Source organism: Dromiciops gliroides, chromosome 2 (assembly GCF_019393635.1).
Source record: "Dromiciops gliroides isolate mDroGli1 chromosome 2, mDroGli1.pri, whole genome shotgun sequence".
Taxonomy (NCBI): Eukaryota; Metazoa; Chordata; class Mammalia; order Microbiotheria; family Microbiotheriidae; genus Dromiciops; species Dromiciops gliroides.
The window spans coordinates 665,760,492-665,780,444 of NC_057862.1; the positions used below are offsets into that span (position 1 = coordinate 665,760,492).

The 19,953-nt window shown below is 46.5% G+C and overlaps 1 protein-coding gene across 1 annotated transcript; it reads right to left on the reverse strand.

Annotated features, from left to right (window-relative positions):
• Positions 1-652: 652 nt before the first annotated feature.
• Positions 653-15,393, reverse strand: VAMP5 (vesicle associated membrane protein 5). Its single transcript, XM_043981452.1, has 3 exons — positions 15,159-15,393; positions 2,649-2,786; positions 653-1,883 (listed from the first exon to the last, which is right to left on the reverse strand). Exons 1-3 carry the CDS (start codon positions 15,159-15,161, stop codon positions 1,734-1,736), a joined length of 291 nt encoding a protein of 96 aa, XP_043837387.1. The 5' UTR covers positions 15,162-15,393; the 3' UTR covers positions 653-1,733.
• Positions 15,394-19,953: the final 4,560 nt, after the last annotated feature.

Below are 19,953 nucleotides of genomic sequence, written 5' to 3' on the forward strand. Positions count from 1 at the left end.
GGAGGAGGAGGAGGAAAAGAAGCAGAAGCAGAAGAAGAAGAAGAAGAAGAAGCAGAAGAAGAAAACTTTCAGTATCACCTTTTATTCAGGGAGGCAGTGCCCTACAGTAGAAAGAGGGTTGATTCTGGTGTCTGAGAACTTGGGTTCAAATTTTGTCTCCATTTACTGCCTGTATGTCCTTGAAGGGATGGGGCCAAGCATGTATGTTGTGCCTTTGATGTATCAGGCCCTGTGCTAATTGCTTTTTTTTTTTTTGGTGAGGCAATTGGGGTTAAGTGACTTGCCCAAGGTCACACAGCTAGTAAGTATTAAGTGTCTGAGGCCGGATTTGAACTCAGGCCCTCCTGACTTCAGGCCAGTGCTCTATCTATTGTGCCACCTAGCTGCCCTGCTAATTGCTTTTTTATTTTTTATTTTATTTTATTTTATTTTTTGGTGAGACAATTGAGGTTAAGCGACTTGTCCAGGGTCACACAGCTAGTAAGTGTTAAGTGTCTGAGGCCAGATTTGACCTCAGGTCCTCCTGAATACAAGGCCGGTGCTCTATCCACTGCACCACCTAGCTGCCCCTTGCTAATTGCTTTTTATAAATTTCATCTCATTTTATCCTGACAACAACCTTGAGATGCTATTATTATCTCCATTTTACATTTGTGAAAACTGAGGCAGGTAAAGATTTAAGTCACTTGCCCATAGTTACATAGCTGTTATCTATCTGAAGTTGGATTTGAACTCAGGACTTCTTGACCCCAGGTCCAGCATTCTATCCACTTCATCTTTGCCAGCAAGTCACTAGATTCCTCTAGCCCTTAGTTTCCTAATCTGTAAAGTACATTGGACTAGATGGCCTCTGATGTCTTTTCTAGAGCTGAGATTTAGAACTTCTGGAAGGAAGGAGGGAAGGAAGGAACTGCCAGGAACTAAAGTAGTAACCGGAGCTCAGAAAGAGGGAGGGATCCTGTCTTGAGGTTGTGGAGTATGGACTGTTGTGGGCAGGGCTATACATCAAGCCAGAGCACCCCCTCCAAAGTACCCTAGAGCTGCCTCCGAAGCAAAAAGCAGAAAACTTGGGAGATGGGACATCGACACTCCGTGATGCATCATTAGGTTTATAGAGTTAGGGCTGGACGGTACCTTGGCAGCCAATGAATCCAACCCCCTGATTTTTATGGATGAGAAAACTGAGGACCAGAGACATTAAGTGACTCGCCCGGTGTGTCTGAGATAGGATTTGAATCCCAGGTTTCCTGACTCTGAGGCCAGAGCCTCACTGATGTGGGCATACTCCAGGAAAAGGCCAGCTAGGTTGTAGAGACAGTCTGTCCCCTGGGGATGCCGGCTTGGAGGTGGTGGACTTCCTAACCAGGGTGGAGAACAAGAAGGGAACCTGCTCTGAACCTTTCGCACAGAAACCAGACTGTTTACCCAATAGTGAGTGGTATTTACTGAGCTCTGGAGGGTCCAGCGGCGGGGCAGTATAGCTGGGACCCTGTGGTGCTCAGGGTCAGCAAGACTCAAGGCATCAATGTCTAGTAACAGTGCAGCTGGTGGAGTCAAGTCCACTATTGAAAAAATCCCCAGAGTTTCTCCAACTCCATCACCATCTGTGGTTCCCAGGACCACAGCAGCTCGTGAGGCTCAGTGCAACGGGTGAGGTTGGTCTCTCTTTTCCCGAGTTCTGGTTCAGTCTCCTGGCCTGGGATGAATCCCCCTACCCTGTGGCCACAGCTGGCTCACTCCCGGGGAATGAAGACAACCAGCAGCGTGATGAGAATGACTAGCAATAAGCAGCCGACGACAGCGCCCAGGATCACTCTCCATCGGATGTTCTCCCAGCGCTTCTTCTGGGCCAGGGTTTTGGTTGTCTTGCTGAAGGCCGAGCTCTGTAATGACAAGGACAGGAAGAAGCCTGATGCAGGATCCCTGACACCCCCTTCATGGTTCTCTCTGTACCCTCCAAACCATCTCCTTTATCCCCAGGACCTCTCACCTAACACCTGAACTCCACCCTCATGGAGCATCATGGATCTGAATCCATAAAGTGTCTCAAAGGTCACATTGTCCAAGCCCCTCGTTTTACAGTTGAGGAAACAGAAGCAGACAGAGACTCAGTAACTTGCCCAGGGTCACCCAGCAAGCTGGATTTGAGCTCGGGTCTTCCTGACTCTAGGCCCAACACTCTCTCCACAACAATACATTATTGCCAACTGAGCCTCAACCCTTCATTTCTTCATTTTTTTTTTTTGTGAGGCAATGGGGGTTAAGTGACTTGCCCAGGGTCACACAGCTAGTAAGTGTCAAGTATCTGAGACCATATTTGAACTCAAGTCCTCCTGAATCCAGGGCCAGTGCTCTAACCACTGGACCACCTAGCTGCCCCAACCCTTCATTTCTTGTGATCCTTTGACTTCAGAAGCCAAAGGATCTCCCTTCAGACTTTGTCTTCCACTTCCCTTCTCTGCCTCTGGACGTCAGCAAAATGTCTGGAAGAGCCAATCGATGGTCCTTCCCATCATCTTCCTATTCTAGGGACACGCCCCTGGCCTGGCCCTGAGTGCCTCACTCACTCAGCTCCCATCCTGCTCTTGGGGTGCCATCTCAGCTACATTCCTGCTTCCCTGTCCCCCGGCCCCCACCCCTCCTCATACCATATCAAGGAGCTGGTCTGATCGATGCTCCAACTCGGCCAGTTTTCCATCCCGCTCCAGCACCCGCTCAAAGTTGTTCAGCATGATTTCCGTCACTTCGTCCGCCTGCTGCTGACACCTCTCCAGGTTCTTTTCCGCCTGGGTGCCAAGGCCAGAGTTAAATCATGCCCCCCTTTGCAGCCCAGCTTCAGAAACCATCCTCCCACTTGCGTGGAGATAAGTGATCAGGTCATCTCTGAGAGCATCTAATCCACCCACACCCACCCCCTATTTCAGTAAGAAAACCACGTCCCAGAGAGGTTAAGCGATTTGTCTAAGGCCACACAGGGACAGAGCCAGTATCTGAGCCTATGTTCACCAAGCTCTATATTGCACTACCCTGGGAGATGATTCAGGATAGGAGCAGTCCCCTCCCCCTCTAGATTTGTCTTCCCTTTCTTTAGACACCCAATAAGGACCTCTGAGGGGATGTAGAGATGATCTAGCTCAACTCCAAATGGGGAGTGATGTTGTCAAGGTCATATGGTAAAAAAACAGAATAGCCTTGAGACCGGGAAGAGACCCTGCAGGTCTAATACTAATCAATCCGAATACTCTGGTGTTCTTCCCTCCCTTTGTCTTTCCTTTCCATCTCCCTTTAGAGTTTTATAGATGCCTTTTGTTCTTACATTGAGATCACTTTCCTATATGGCATCCCACCTCTAGCATTATAAAACCCTCCCTTATAACAAAGAAAAATGTTTAAGCAAAACCAACTAAGTTGGTGACCACATCTAACAGCTTCTAGGACATTCTGTGCTCATCTTCCTCCACCTGTCCACCAGCTGGAAAAAGGCATGGTTTGTCATCTGTTCCCTGCCACCAAGATGAGTCATTATAGTCCAATCCCATCGTTTTCTTTTCTTTTTCTTTTTTTTCCCTTTCTTTCTTTCTTTCTTTCTTTTTTTTTTTTTTTTGCGGGCAATGAGGGTTAAGTGACTTGCCCAGGGTCACACAGCTAGTGTCAAATGTCTGAGGCCGGATTTTGAACTCAGGTCCTCCTGAATCCAGGGCTGGTGCTTTCTCCACTGTACCACCTAGCTGCCCTGACCCCATCGTTTTGTGGAGGATACTAAGAGCCACTAAAGAGAAATGACTTGGCCAGGGTCAGTCCACCAGTCAAACATTTCTTCAACACTTATTATATCCCTGCCTTCAGGTAACTTACTTTCTAATGGGGAAAGTGGCATGCAAATATCTATGTACCTGGAAGATACACACATATAGTAGAAATGGGAGGTAATCTCAGAGGGAATGACTGGGAGGAGTGGCAAGGCTTCTTTTTTTTTTTTTTAAGGGGCAATGGGGGTTAAGTGACTTTCTCAGGGTCACACAGCTAGTAAGTATCAAGTGTCTGAGGCCTGATTTGAATTCAGGTACTCCTGAATCCAGGGCCGGTGCTCTATCCACTGCACCACCTAGCTGCCCCCATGTGGCAAGGCTTCTGCAGAAGGTCTGATTGGAGCTGAATCTTGAAGGAAGCCAGGGGAGTCAGGCCTAGAGTGGGCAGAGATTTAAGGCAGCCTCAGGCTAATGCACAAGTCCAGGTATGGGGTGATGCTGGCTGGCACCAGGGTGTATAAGAGAGTGAATAGCAAAAGAAGGGAAGAATGAAGAAAGATTGATCAAGTGGCTACCAGGAGCTAAGCCTTGTGCTAAGGGCTGCTGGAGGTCCACATGCAAAAGAGAAAGACCATCTTTTCCCTCAAGGAGCTTACTTTTTTTTTTTTAGGGGCAATGAGGGTTAAGTGACTTGCTCAGGGTCACACAGCTAGTATGTGTCAAGTGTCTGAGGCCGGATTTGAACTCAGGTAGTCCTGAATCCAGGGCTGGTGTTTTATCCACTGCGCCATCTAGCTGCCCCGGGAGCTTACTTTCTTTTTGGTGAGGCATTTGGGATTAAGTGACTTGCCCAGGGTCACACAGCTAGTAAGTGTTAAGTCTCTGAGGCCGGATTTGAACTCAGGTCCTCCTGACTCCAGGGCTGGTGTTCTATCCACTGAGCCACCTAGCTGCCCCAGGAGCTTACTTTCTTTTTTGTTTGTTTGTGTTTTGTTTTTTTTTTAAGTGAAGCAATTGGGGTCAATTGACTTGCCCAGGGTCATATAGCTAGTAAGTGTCAAGGGTTTGAGGCTGGATTTGAACTCAGGTACTCCTGACTCCAGGGCCGGTGCTCTATCCACTGCGCCATCTAGCTGCCCTGGGAGCTTACTTTCTAATAGGAAAGTCAGCCAATATTCAGGAGTGATCTTTGAGGGGTGCTGAGTAGGACAACTGATCCACAGCTTTCCAAGAATGACAGCATTCGTTTCATCACAAGCAGAGCAGAGACCTCAGCCCATAAACTCCCAACCCGGTGACATCTCTAGCAATCCTCCACCTGCCTGGGGAGTGGTCCATCCGGTCCACAGGCTTCCTCTTCTAGTGTTAGGTAGAGGGAGATTCTTTTTTTTTTAAATAATTATATAATTTATTAAAATTGACACAATAAACAACATAAGACCAATTCACCAAAATTTCATCTTCTTGCTATATTCATATATACATTCAAAAGAGTAAAGATGGTAAAAAGACAAGTACAGTGGGTGAGCTGTCTAGTTCACTAGTTCTGGTTGAACATTTATTCTTTTTTTCTTTTTCTGTGGGGCAATGAGGGTTAAGTGACTTGCCCAGGGTCATGTGTCTGAGGCCAGATCTGAACTCAAGTCCTCCTGAATCCAGGGCCAGTGTTTTATCTACTATATCTCCTGGCCTGTCTGCAAATGGAGGGAGATTCTGCAGAGGACACTTGAACCCTGGCTGGACTGTGGCTAGAACTGCCATCCCAAAGCTGAGCTGCCAGAAAAGATGCCTCTATGTAAGGCTGAGAGCAAAGGAGAGACTGGCTTTCCTTTCTAAAGTGTGAGATGAGCCAGGCCAGTTCTGCCTCCTGTCCCCACCCATATTCTTAGGGAAGATTAAAGCTTCCTTCCCTGTACTCATAGGAAAACCACAACCTTCCCTGGCCCGAGCTGTGGCTGAAGTTGAGCTCAGCTGGATTAGAGTAGTCAGTTACTTTGTTTTTTATTTTTTTTTGCAGGGCAATGAGGGTTAAGTGACTTGCCCAAGGTCACACAGCTACTAAGTGTCAAGTGTCTGAGGCTGCACTCCTGAATCCAGGGCCGGTGCTCTATCCACTGTGCCACCTCGCTGCCCCCAGTCAGTTACTTTGTAGCTTGAGCTCGAAGCCTGATCAATGGAAGATGATTGATTTGGGAAGGCTGGACTAGAGATTGAGGACAGGAGGGACCCAAGACTCAGAAGCCAGAGGGAAGAAGGATGCTTTAATGAATGTGTGATGGAAAGAGCCTTGGATTCTGAGCCAGTAGAAGAGACCTCGGGTTCTGTTTGTTGTTCAGTCATGTCCCACTCTCCGGAACCCCATTCGGGGTTTTCTTGGCAGAAGTACAGAAGTGGTTCGCCACTTCCTTCTCCAGCTCATTTTACAGATAAGGAATTGAGGCAAACGGGGTGAAGTGACTTGCCCAGGGTCACACAGGTAGGAAGTGTCAGAGACAGGATTTGAATTTATGTAAATGAGTCTTTCTGACTCCAGGGCCTGGTGCTCTGTGCACTATGTCGCCACCTAGCTGCCCACTTTGCTCTAATAAACTGTGTGACCTTGGGCAAATTGACTTCTCATTAGTGCTTAGCATATAGTAGGTGTTTAATAAATGTTAATTAACTATTGACTCCTGAATAAAACAGGCATATTTTAATGCCTGTACTTTCACTATCTCCCAGATTTATGGTTAGAAAAGCACTCTTGCTCCTACAACTAAGAGAAAGATTATTTGTATGAGTAATAAGGAAAAAATCCTAATCCAGAGAGTGTGATAGAATAGAAAGCGTTAGGGGAAAAGGAGGGTGGCAGGAACTAGATAAGGAGGAGCAGGGCCTGGGAACATTTCTGTGCCTTGAATAACATCTGAATCAGATCAGTTGCAGGCAGCTTTGACTGGAGTGCCCTCTCACCCGGCAGACCTACTCTTGGCTTCTTTGAGAAGCAGTTCTTCAAGTCCCACCCCAGGGTGGCACCCTTCCAAGAGCTCCACTAACCCTTCCCCTTCCTGACTGGCAGGTCAGGCATTTTACTGCTGACTTATTTTCAATATAATTCAAGTATGACAGAACTCTCATAGGTTTAGAGCTGTCCATTCCCCCACCTCATAGGTTTAGAGCCCCTCCATCCCCCACCTCAGTTTTGCACATGAGACATCCCAACTTCACCAGGAGAAGGAAGGAAAGTGACTTGTCCAAGGTCACACAAATGGGAAGGCAAAGCACTTGAGAAGATACCTAATTCACAGGGTAGTTCAAGGCTCGAATGCAATAATGTATGTAACGTACTTTACAAATGTTAAAGTATATAAATTATTACTGCAAGGTACCTGATTCACAAAGGAAAAAAATGAATGTTGTAATGGAAAGAAAACCAAAGTTTGATTTCTATTTTCTCTAGGGAAAAGTTCTTACTGAGTTGATTTATGAATTTTTGGGGGAGGGGGGGCAATGAGGGTTAAGTGACTTGCCCAGGGTCACACAGCTAGTAAGTATCAAGTGTCTGAGACTGGATTTGAACTCAGGTCCTCCTGAATCCGGGGCCAGTGCTTTATCCACTGCACCACCTAGCTGCCCCCATATGAATTTTTAAAAATTGATTTAAAAATCTATGCTACCTTGACTCTGGAAAAATAAAAAGAAATTTAAACAATCTTATTTGAGCTTCACAACAACCTCCAAGGTTACCTTCCAGAGATAACCAGTGCTATGATCATCCCCATTTTATAAATGAGGAAACTGAGGCAGGTTACACATCAGATAGTGTCTGAGGCTGGATTTGACCTCAGGTCTTCCTGACTCCAGGTGCAATCCATTTCTCTCTCTCCTGTACCATGCTTCTCTAACTCGACTTTGTGGTATCATGGGTGGGAAGTCCAGTGTCATAGAAAAAAGCAGGGAAAAGCTCTGAGTTTGAGTGCTAGTTCTGAATTGACTGGCTGAGCAAGTCAATGGACTCTCTCTTTAACATGAGGATCATGCCTGCACTGCTTCTGCCACTGAAGATCAAATGAGATAATTGGGGTAAAGAATTTTAGAACCGTAAAAATATCTGTGAACTTATTCTATGGGTCACTATTATGCTGATAAGATATCAAGCTCCCTAGCACACCCAGAGGACTTGCTGAGGCAGCTAAGTGGTGCATTAGATAGAGCACTGGGCCTGGGAATAAGGAATACCTGAGTTCAAATTTGACTCTTGTTTGACCTTAGGCAAGTCACTTAACCTCTCTACCTGTCTCAGTTTCTTCCACCTTAAATGAGGATAACAATGGCACCTACCTGTCAGGGTAATTATGAGGATTAAATTAGGTAATATTTGTAAAGCATTAGCAGACTGTTTGGCAGACAGTAAGTGCTTAATAAATGCTTATTTTCCCTCCTTCAAATTACAACTCAACCCCAAAATTTATTAAGCACATATATTTATATAGAATTAGTGCAAATCCGACCTCAGACACTAGCTGCGGGAACCCCGGGCAAGTTACTTTACCCTGTTTCCTTCAGTTTCCTCATCTGTAAAATGAGCTGGAAAAAGAAATGGCAAACCACTCCAGGATCTTTGCCAAGAAAACTCTAAAATGGAGGGTCACAGAGAGTCAGACCTGACTGAAAAGACTGAAAAATAACATGTATATATTAGATAGATAGATACATACATACATAACCTACTAGATAACCTCCACTCCTGCTTTGGAGTCAAGATGATCAGAGTTCAAGTCTTGCCTATAGCGTCACTAGCTGAGTGACCAGAAGCAAGTCATTTAACTACTTAGAAGCCGGAACAACTAAGGCGCTGAGTTAGAGACAAATTTGCCTAGCTGCATTGGAGGAGGGAATTCCCATACCTGGAGTTCTCCATAGATGTCGATTCACAGAACCAAATTTTTTTTAAAGTCTAAAAAAAAATTCTTAGATACTTTTTTTTTAGGCAATGGGGGTTAAGTGACTTGCCCAGGGTCACACAGCTAATAAGTGTCAAGTGTCTTTAACCGCTGTGCCATCTAGCTGCCCCAATTCTTAGATACTTCGTTATTTCTGTTTCTCCAGCCTAAGAAGAGCTATTTGAGAAGGCCTTTGGATATACTGAAAAATAATTTGATGTTAAAGTATAAGCTATTTTTAAAAGTTGGTCCGGTTTTCCTGGAGTATCAATTCTATCTATCTGAGTTTTAGAACTGGGGAATGGAAGTATACTCTGGGGAGATTTGGGATGAGCAACAGGGCAGAGCACAGGCCAAAATGGGGAAGTGGAACCATTTTGTACTTTCTCCTGAGGAAGAGCTCTGTTGTAATTTCCTTATTCACGTTTGCAATCTGTTTTTTGTACGTATTTGTATCAAATTTAAGGATAAATAGAAAGACCTGGGTTCAAATCTCACCTCTGATGCTTTCTACTTGATCTGTGTGACCTGTATAGCACTTAACCTGTCTGGGCTTCAGTTTCCTCACCTGTAAGATGAGTGGGTTGGACTAGCTGGCCTCATCTTGTTCTAAATCTATGCTCTTGTGACTTGGGGGTGAGTGGTGGTTGGGTTATCATATCTAGAGTTGGAAGGAACCTTAGAGAACATCTCGTCCAACCTCGTTTTCAGAGGGGGAAACTGAGTCCCAGGGAGGTTCAGTGACGTCAGAGATCACAGAGCACAAATCACAGAAGCTGAGAGTTGGAAGGGCTTTCAAAGGCAAGCAGCCTAACCCTTAAGTGACCAAGAACCCCCTCTTACCACACTACCAACAAGCAAACTTCCAGCTTTTGCTTTAATACAACCAGAAAACTGGAAACCCTCCACTCCCGGAGCAGCCAGTTCCATTTTTGGATAGGTCTAATTGTGAGGAAGTCTCTCCTTACATCAAGACTAAATCTGCCTGTTTTCCATTTCCACCCATTGTTCTCAGGTCTGTTCTCTGGGGTGAGAAAGAACAAGCCTCTTCTGTCTGCCACTTTGAAATCCTTTAAATAGTGGTCAGCTATAGTGTTCCCCTCGAATTCTATTCTCTGGCTCAAAATGGAGCCATTTTCTTCCCAATGATCCTTATATGGCATGATCCCAAGGCACTTCCCCATCCTAGTTATCCTTCTCTGGATCTTGTCCAGCTTATCATTGTCCTTTCTAAAGTGTGTGAGCCGCTCTCTCCCCGATGCTCCCTGAGCCTCTCTGGGATGGCTAAGAGTTGACTCTGCCTATAATTTAGGAGGGGCTATTTTTATGACCCACAGCTGTTTTCCCGGCTCACTTTCCCTCCTACTAGCCCATGCCAGGTTCATACAATTTAGAGAAAAGACCCTGCAGATCATCTCTGGGTCATCTCAGGTTCAGTCCTCTTGAAAAAAGGAGTACCCAAAAGGGGAAGGTCTTTTAAAGTGGTCACAAAGTTAACAAAGTGCAAACAGTTCCCCTGAATCCAAACTATTCATTCTTCCTTTAAATGTCCCTTTCAATTGTTCTACTACCCGTTGTATGAGGGGTCAAATCTGTGCCTAATTTGAAGAACCAGACTGGGTAGGGAATGCTTGGTTGATAACAGAACTCCCACCCCTCAGGGCATCTAAGGGAAAGGACCCAAGTTCTATCCTTGCCTGGCTGCCCTTTCCCCCTGCTCTATGCCTCAGGTTCCATTCAATACTGCTTTTAAATCAAAAAGATAAAAAGCTGTCTGGGGAGGGAAGAGGGAGTTCTATATCTTGAAATGGATGTGATATAAAACCAAAAGATTGTAATCAAGTCTTCAAAAAGAAATTATTTTGTAAACATTTTGCAGTTACTTCTCTTGTGTCTGGTATATTCCCTCCAGGAATTCAGGAGAATGTAAACTCCCAGGGGCAGCTAGGTGGTGCAGTGGATAAAGCACCAGTCCTGGATTCAGGAGGACCTGAGTTCAAATCCGTCTCAGACACTTGACACTTACTAGCTGTGTGACCCTGAGCAAGTCACTTAACCCTAATTGCCCTGCCCCCCCCCCAAAAGGGGGATGTAAACTCCCTGAAGGCAGGGACTCTTTAGCTTTTGTCTTTGTTTCACCCTCAACTATCACAGCCACTTGTGAGCAATGAATTGAGCATTTTGCTGTTCATTGGACTGAATTTATCCCTTTGCAGTGTTAGGTATTATGGAGAAAAGAGAGAAAGTGTAAGACCATGCCTTCCCAAGTTAGGAAGGTAAGGAAACAGCTAATCTAAATGCAAAGCAAAACAGAATTAATTCAGTGCTAAATTGTGCGGGGAAAGCAGGAGGATGTAGGGGGAGTGTCCAGATTAATGAGAATTGAGCTCTGCTGGGCGTGGGGCTTGACCTAAATCTGAAGAGTGGATGGGCAAGGAGGAGGAAGATGAGGAGGAGGGGGAGGAAGAAGAAGAGGAAGGACATTCCATCAAGGGCACCCATAGGTAGGAAGGTCCAGTGGTTGGAGTCAATATAGCAGACAGCTCTAAGGAGTTGCCTGAAAGGGGAGGAGCTGTCCAGAAATAGGAGACAACAGGTGGAGGAAAGCTGTTTTTTTAAATATTTGAAAGCCAGAAAAAAGAATGTGGGCTTGAAGTAGGAAGAAGAGGGAGACTTTGGAGGCTTTTCAAGAGAAGAATAGAACAAGAAATGCAACATCTAAGGGACAGCATTAGCTGACATTTGCAGAGTTCTTCAAAATGTAACAAGCACTTTCTATATATACCTTTCGTCACTGGAGCCTCAAACCAAGCCAGGAAGGTAGATACTATTTTACACATAGGAAAGACACCCAGAGAGGTTCAATGTTTTGCATGGCTAGTTAGGGTTAGAGGTGGGATTCGAAGCCAGGCCTCTCCTGACATGCTTTCTGTTACTCCACAGCATCTTCTCACACCTACATTAGCTACATTGACCCTTCCGGTGAGAGGATGGAAGGATTCAAATCCACGTGTGAACAGGAGCAGGAGCCCAGCATGATCCAGAAGTCTTCCTAAACTCTTTATTCTCCCTCATGCCTCATCTAGTGCCAAGTCCTGTTCATTCTACCTGCCCAACATCTCTCTCATACACCTGCTCCATCCCCACCACCCTGGTGCAGTCTCAAATCATTTCATCTTCCTGATAGCTTTCTTTTTTTTCTTTTTCTTTTTCTTTCTCTTTCTTTCTTTTTTTTTTTTTTTGCAGGGCAATGAGGGTTAAGTGACTTGCCCAGGGTCACACAGCAAATAAGTGTCAAGTGTCTGAGACCAGACTTGAACTCAGGTCCTCCTGAATCCAAGACCAGTGCTTTATCCACTGCACCACCTAGCTGCCCCTCCTAACAGCTTTTTGATTGGTTTTCCTACTCCAAGTCTCCCTCATCTCCAATCCATTCTCTCCTCAGCTATGAAAAGTGATCTTTCTAAGGTACAGGTCTGAGGATCCCTATTCTGTAAATTCTAGTCCCTCCTTATTGTCTCTTAAGATCAAATCTAGAACTTTGCCTTTCAAAGCCCTTCCTAACCTGCCCCCTTCCTCCCTTTCCGGTCTTTTTATCCCTTATCTTTTTCACATAATATAGGATCCAGGTGACCCCCTTGCTGGTTTTCAAACAAGACACCCCGTCTCCTCTGCATTTTCCCTGGCTGTTCCCCATGCCTGGAAATGTCTCCCTTCTGTCTCTGCCTTCAGACTCCCCTGGCTTCTTTCTAAAGTCCTACCTTCTGCACGGAGTCCTTTTTGGTCCTCCTTAAGCATAGCTCTTTCTCTCTGAGATTATTTCCAATTTATCCTCTATGTATTTTCTTTGTACGTAGTTATTTGCATACTGCTTCCCCCCCCCACTGCCCCCGCCCCTGCATTAGATTCTGAGCTCCTCAAGGGTAGAGACCATGTTTTGCCTTTCTTTGTATCCCCAGCTCCTAACACAGAACCTGACACACAGTAGGTGTTTAATAAATGCTTGTTGACTACAATGACCTTTCATTACCTTGTATATATCCTGTAGGTCTCTAGTTAATTCATGTTTGCCTTTCTTATTAGAATGTAAGTTGGGGATGCTAGGTGGCACAGTGGATAAAGCACCGGCCCTGGATTCAGGAGGACCTGAGTTCAAATCCGGCCTCAGACACTTGACACTTACTAGCTGTGTGACCCTGGGCAAGTCACTTAATCCTCATTGCCCTGCAAAAAAATAAAAATAAAAAGAATGTAAGTTTCCTGAGGGCAGTAATTACCTTTTTTGCCCTTTCTCCATATACCCTGGATAAGCACCGTGCCTGGCACGGAAGGAAGTTCTTAATAAATGCTTCTTGACCGATGGACTGTTTGTGCCTAATTCCTTATGCCACTAGTGTCTATTCCACTAGACCAGAAGCAAGGCAAATAACCCTGCCTGAAGGACTCTGACCTGGTCTCAGGACTGATATCCTTGATTCTCCCTCCGGCTCCTTGAGTATCAAGTACTCTTTCTCCTCCCAGGTCTCCTCCCTGTACCCAGTTGTTGACCCAGCACAACTCTGTTTAAGGGTCCCGACCTCTGCCTCCTTCTCCGAATTCCTCATTTCCTGCCCCAGCCCCCCATCTCCTACATTATCTTCCTGCTCTATTTCCTCTTCCTGCCTCCATGTCCCTAGAGAAAGAGTCATCCAAACCCTCCCAACCTCGGAGCCACTACCACATCCATATCTCTGTCCATTCTGTCCTCAGCAGCAGTCTTCAAAAGCCCAGATGTTTTCCTGGCAGGCACAATACTCTCCATAGAACACTCTTTGGGGGGAGGGAAAGGGGCACGCTGGTGAGAATTGTCCATGTCCCAGGAACAGGGTTTCAGCTTAAGAGAGCAAGCCAAGAAGGCGGTCTGGGGAATTTGGGGTCAAAGTGAAGGAACATTTCAACAAAGTGGGAGTTGGAAGTGTTTGCAGTGTCTCAGCAACCGCAGTGGGATCTCTTTATCCCCCTCCTAGGCATTTTTGGCTTCCATTCTCAACTAAACAAGTCTCTTAGTAAGAGCTGGCTCCATCCTCCCAGAAAAGGATTAGGAGTGGGAAGTGGGGAAGGGCACTAGACTGAGCCAAAGGACCTTAGTACGTGTGTGACCTTGAACAAGTAAACTACTTAGCCTCCCTGAACCTTGGTTTCCTCATTTGTTAAAATGAGTAAGATAATATGACCTGTTTCTGCCCTTCTCCCATTCCTACAGGATGATGGTGAAGACCAAATGGAAGGAAGGAAACAAGCATTGATCGAGAGCCTACTATGTGCTGGTCACCGTGTGCTAAACCCTTTAAAATATTATCTCATTTGATCCTCACAATAGTAGGTGCTATTATCCCCATTTTCCAATTAAGGAAATTGGAGCAGATAGAGGTTAAGTTATTTAAATGGAATCAAGTATGAAGAGTGTTGTAGAAATGTGCTATTGCTATGGCAAGGAGCTGTTATTCCCTTAGTGAGGAAATGGTGTCCGGACACTTGAGCTCTGCTTTGTATTGAATGAATGACTTTGGACAAGTCACTTAAAACTTTTCTTGGCCTTGATTGTTTATTCTGTAAAATAAGAGTCTTTTAAGGTCTCTTTCAGTTCTAAGTCTATGATTCTGAGTCCTACGAACTCCCTTCACGTCGGCAAAGAACAACCGGCTACAGTCTTAGAGTATTGTCTGATGCTCAGAAAGGTTGAGTGATTCGCTGTTTATCACACAGCTCCACAATGTCAAAAGCAGGAATCGGAATTCCTGGTTCTAAGCTCAGTGCTCTAATCACTACAGCCCGCTGCATACACAGTAAGCGCCCCATAAATGCTTGTTGCTTTGCCTTGACTTGGCTGATGATAATAATCTCCTGGACTTTCCCTTGAAACTTTCCCCTGGCTAACCCCGACGTCGCCCTGGTGCCTCTGCACTCCTCCGCCTGGTTCCTACCTCCCAACACCACAACCATTTCCGTCAAGTCTTCATCGCTCTCAGAGAGGTCCCCTCCCCTCCTCCTTCCCTTCCCTCCGTGCCCCTCACTCCTTGATTAGTTGAGGCAAGACAACCTCCCCCACCCCTCCAATACTTTGGATCCGGGGCTCTGGAGGAGGACTGGTGGGTCGGCGAGTACAATTTCTGCGCGGGACGCCTGGGTCCCCTTCTATTCTGCGTGGGTCCGGGAGAGTCCCCAGGCTCCTCTTGAAAAGCGATCCTTCCTGCCTCCCCTTCTTCCGCCTCTCCCTCGACGCCCACTCCCCGCCCCGGGCAGCCGAGGTTCCTCAGAGAGCGCGCCTGGCAGCGCTGTCTCACCTGCGCCCGTCGATCAGCCCCGTTCCTCTCTGCCTGCGGGTGGTAGGTAGGGACCCAGCCCGTCCCACTCCTGCAGAGCACTTTCCCCTCCCGGACCTCCCCTCCCCCGGCCCATCCCGCAGCTGTCGGCCGCTCTCTCTGTCCCCCCACCCAGCCCCTCTCACCATGCTGCTGCCGTCAGTCTCTCCTTCCGTCAGTCCTCTTGTTCTATGTCTCTCCCGCCGGGAGGTGCCTGGGGCAGCACAGGCTTGGGGGACGGGAGCGGGGGCGGCGGGGTGAGATACACACTGGAAGGAAGGAGGGAAGAGGCGGAGCCAGAATCAGAAAGGGGGGCACCTCCTGGGCCGGGCCGGTGGCAGGGCTGAGCGAAGCATGACTTCTGGCAGCCCCTGGGCTGGTGCAGGCAGAGGTGACAAGGCGAGGCGGGGAGGCGCTTTGACCTCCCGTGGCACTAAAGCGAAATCGAAAGTCCTCGGGGTGGGAGTGGGGGGGGGGGTGTGGAGTGGGCCGCGATTTGTTCGCTCTCCTCCCCCGACGGACTTCAGCCTCCTAGCCTTCATCGCAGCCTCCTTCCAGGAGGTGAAAAAGAGCCAGACGAACTACTGACGGGACCCGGACGTTTGGACTTTGTAGAGACCCGACGGTGGCCAGGGCTGCAGGATCACGACCGAGCGAACTGAGGGGCCTCCTCCCTATTGCCTCTAGAATTAAAGACAAAACTCTTTTGTTTGCCAGACAAAGCCACTCTCCCAGACCAGCCTACCTACCTCTCCCAGCTGATCTATTACGTGCTTAGGTCATTCGCCTCTCCAACATGCTGAGGTGCAGCCACACTGGCCTGATTGATCCATGACATTCCGTCTCACGGGTCCATTAATGCCTTTGCGTAGATAGAGGCTGGAAAGCCCCCTGGCTCTTTCGAATGTCCATACCAAGCCGAGGCTAAAAGCCACCTGCTACAAGACGCCTATTAATTAATTTACCCTTATATTTATAGCTGGGTGTATCTGTCCTTTCCCTTGATAAATAAGCGGGGAGGGTCTGTTTGGGTCTCTCTGTGCCTAGTATAGAGTAGACATTTAATAAATGCTTGTTAGGGCGGCTAGGTGGCGCAGTGGATAGAGTACCTGAGTTCAAATCCGGCCTCAGACACTTGACACTTACTAGCTGTGTGACCCTGGGCAAGTCACTTAACCCCCATTGCCCTGCAAAAAAAAAAAAAAAGATTAAAAAAAATGCTTGTTGATTGATCGGTTCCACAAGGAGGCATCAGATTGGGAGGAGGAGGGGCCTTCCTCAGGAAACCATGTCATTTGAGGAAGAGTTGAAGGAACAGGGGACGTTAGATTTGGAAAAGGGAAGAATAGGAGAGGCGGCCTTAGTCAGAAAGCCATGGAACAAAGTCCTTCTGCTGATATGTCCTAACTGTATGATCCTGGGCAACTCTTGAACAAGACTATAAATTGGAGAGCAGGTGCAGAGATGCATCGATAGTAGTATGACTTTCCTCACTCAGCATCTCTAAGGTAGTGAGTTCCCTGTGGCAGGAAGAGTTCAAGTATAAACTGGATGACCCATTGTCCCTGTGGCTGTAGAGAGGATTTGTGTATTGCCTAGAAGGTTAGGGAACGTGGTCATTAACATACCGCCCAACCCTGGGATTCTACAGTGGAGTTGACTCAGGGTTCCTAGGCTGGGGTCTGGTCCTATTGCCAGAGCCCCTGGGCTGGTGCAGGCAGAGGTGATAAGGTGAGGCAGGGAGGTGCTTTGACCTTCCTTCTGACTGTGTAAAGGGGCCATGACAAAGAGGGAGATATGGATGAGGGTCTTAGGAAGATGTGAGGGGGCAGCTAGGTGGCGCAGTGGATAAAGCACTGGCCTTGGATTCAGGAGGACCTGAATTCAAATCCAGCCTCAGACACTTTACACTTACTAGCTGTGTGACCTTGGGCAAGTCACTTAACCCCAATTGCCTAAAAAAAACCCCAAACTATAAAGAGGAAGATGTGGGCCTGGAAAAGGATTTAAATGAGCAATCACTTCTCCAGGCTAGATGCCAATGTTCATAAGACATGAGCTCAAGGACCCTCTCTGCTCTTCTGGAAGGATCCCTCATCTGATCCCCTTATGATTGTGTCAGTATGGGAAACTCCCAGAAACACCTTCCCTCCAGAGGCAGATTGGCCTTTCCACGATAATTCATGGTCTTCATGATGAGTGAGATGAGCAGAACCAGAAGAACATTGAGTGTTGATCTACTGTGATGGACTATATTCTTCTCACCAATGCAATGGGACAGAAGAGTTCCAGGGAACTCATGATAGAAGAGGATCTCCAAATCCAGGGAAAAAAAAAAGAACTGTGGAGTATAGATGCTGAATGAACCATACTATTTCTTTTGTCTTTGGTGCTGTTTTTTTTTTCTATTTTGAGGTTTTTCATCATGGCTCTGATTTTTTTCTTATAACAGGACTAATGCAGAAATAGGATTGTTATTATGTGTATATATCTATATATAACCTATTTTATATATATATATATATATATATATATATATATATATATATAACCTATATCAGATTACCTGCTGTCTAGGGGAGGGGGAGGGAGGGGAGGGAGGGAGAAAAATCTGAAATTGGAAAGCTTGTATAAACAAAAGTTGAGAACTATCTTTACATGTAATGGGAAAAAAATAAAATACTTTATTAATTAAAAAAAAAAGACTGGCCCAGGGTAGTAACTATGAGTATGAGCCAGAGTCGGGGATTGATCCCAGGTGTTGCTGACTGGAAGATGATGCCTCTCTCCCTTCTTTTGAGACATGGGCCACTACTGGTGTGGAGTATTGCATACACTATGAGATTCAGTCAGTGGATTAATCGGCTTTGCTGAAATTACTTGGTTTCCCCCCCTTTGTTGACATAAGAGAAGGCTCACTCTGTGTGTGGGGAGGGCGTGGGTGGATATGACTACAGTGACACAGTGGATAGAGTCCTGGGCCTGGAGTCAGGAAGGCCTGAGTTCAAATTCAGCCTCAGACACTAACCAGGTAGGCAAGTCACTTAACGCTGTTCGCCTCAGTTTCCTCATCTGTAAAATGAGTTGGAGGGCAGCTAGGTGGTGAAGTGGATAGAGCACCAGCCCTGGATTCAGGAGGACCTGAGTTCAAATCTGGCCTCAGGCACTTAAGACTTACTAGCTGTGTGACCCTGGGCAAGTCACTTAACCCCAATTGCCCCACAAAAAAACCCAAAAGCAAACCAAACCAAAACAAACAAAAAAATGAGTTGGAGAAGAAAATTGCAAATCATTCCAAGTATCTCTGCCACAAAAACACCAAATGGGGTCACAAATAGTTGGACATGATTGAAATGACTAAACAACAAAAAGGTGGCTCAGTGGATAGTGTGCTGGGCTGGGAGCAAGGAGGAGCTGAGTTCAAATCCAGCCTTAGACACTCCCTAGCTGTGTGACCTTGGGCAAATCACTTAACCTCTGTTTGCCATAATCCACCGGAGAAGGAAATGGCAATCCACCCTCATATCTTTGCCAAGAAAACTCCATGGACAATATTGGCATGCTATGATCCACGTGGTTATTAAGAGTCGAACACGACTGAATAACAAACAATAAACCCAAAATAACTGATTTGTTTTTGTTTTTGTTTTTGGTGTGGCAATGAGGGTTAAGTGACTTGCCCAGGGTCACACAGCTAGTAAGTGTCAAGTGTCTGAGACCTGATTTGAACTCAGGTCCTCCTGAATTCAGGGCCGCTGCTTTATCCATTGCGCCACCTAGCTGCCCCCAAATAATTGATTTTTTAAAAGCAGTTGCTGTTGTTGTCATTCAGTCATTTCAGTCGAGTCTGACTCCTCCGTGACCTCATTTGGGGTTTTCTTGGAAGAGATACTAGAGGGGTTTGCCATTTCCTTCTCCAGCCCATTTTACAGATGAGGAAACTGAGTCAAACCGGGCGAAGTGACTGGCTCAGGGTCACACACTTTAAAAGTGGTGTTCAGAAACTAAAAACAGGACTCCTAGTCTAATTGGAACAGGACTGAGAACAGCTCCCTAGTTTCGGACACCATACTGTGCAGGGCAACCTCAGAGCTCATCAGGTTTGTTTGTTTTATTATTTCTTCATTTATATTTTATATTTAGAATTCTATTTTCCCAAATTACATGTAAAATAACAATTTTTGACATCAATTTTTATAAAACTTTGTGTTCCAAATTCTCTTCCTCCCCCCACCCCCAAGAACTCAAGCAATTCAATATAAACTATACAACCATCACTAGTTTTTTGAACGGCCAAAACACATTGTTGACTCAGACTGAGCCAGTCGGCTAAAATGCCCCAGCCTCCCTCCCTCCCCAAACCTTACTGGGCTATTGTGACGTCGAGGCTTTGTACTACTTAAAAGAGCTAAACTATTATCAGATTGGGGTGGAGACAGACAAAAAGGCCCAAAGACCAGAAGTTAGAGTAGGGGCTTCGCACTAAGGCTCTGGGGGCTCTGCCCTAGCCTCAAGGCTATGACTGTCTCTCAGCCTCCCAAGCTCAGCCTCTCACCCTCCAGAAGGAAAAAATAAATCTACATTCATCTCTAAAAACACTATTGTCCAGGAGAGAGGAAAGAGCGAGACCCCAAGTGGCTGAGGCCCTGGGAGTGCTAACAATGAGCCAGGAGACCTGCCGCAGGGGGGTGGGGAGAAGAGGACACTGCAGACACAGGCGCCATTGTCCAGAGAGGGAGGGAAGGAGGTAGGGGGCCCTGTCCTGTGACACTGACTGTGCCCAGCCTGGGGATGAATAATGAAGGCACAGGAAAGTCAAGGCCTACGGATGGAGGGGCCAGGCCCTTGATAAAGTCACAGCTACTCACAAGACACAGTGTCAGAGAGGACAGGCTGACTCTGACCCAGCACCTCAGCCCCGGAGACACAGAGACCCATTGT

What these genes read in the sequence shown, in the direction of transcription:
- VAMP5 (XM_043981452.1), bottom strand. An exon ending in CAGACCAGCTCCTTGATATG is followed by an intron (nt 1,884 to 2,648) that starts GTATGAGGAGGG and finishes TTGTCATTACAG; the next exon opens with AGCTCGGCCTTCAGCAAGAC.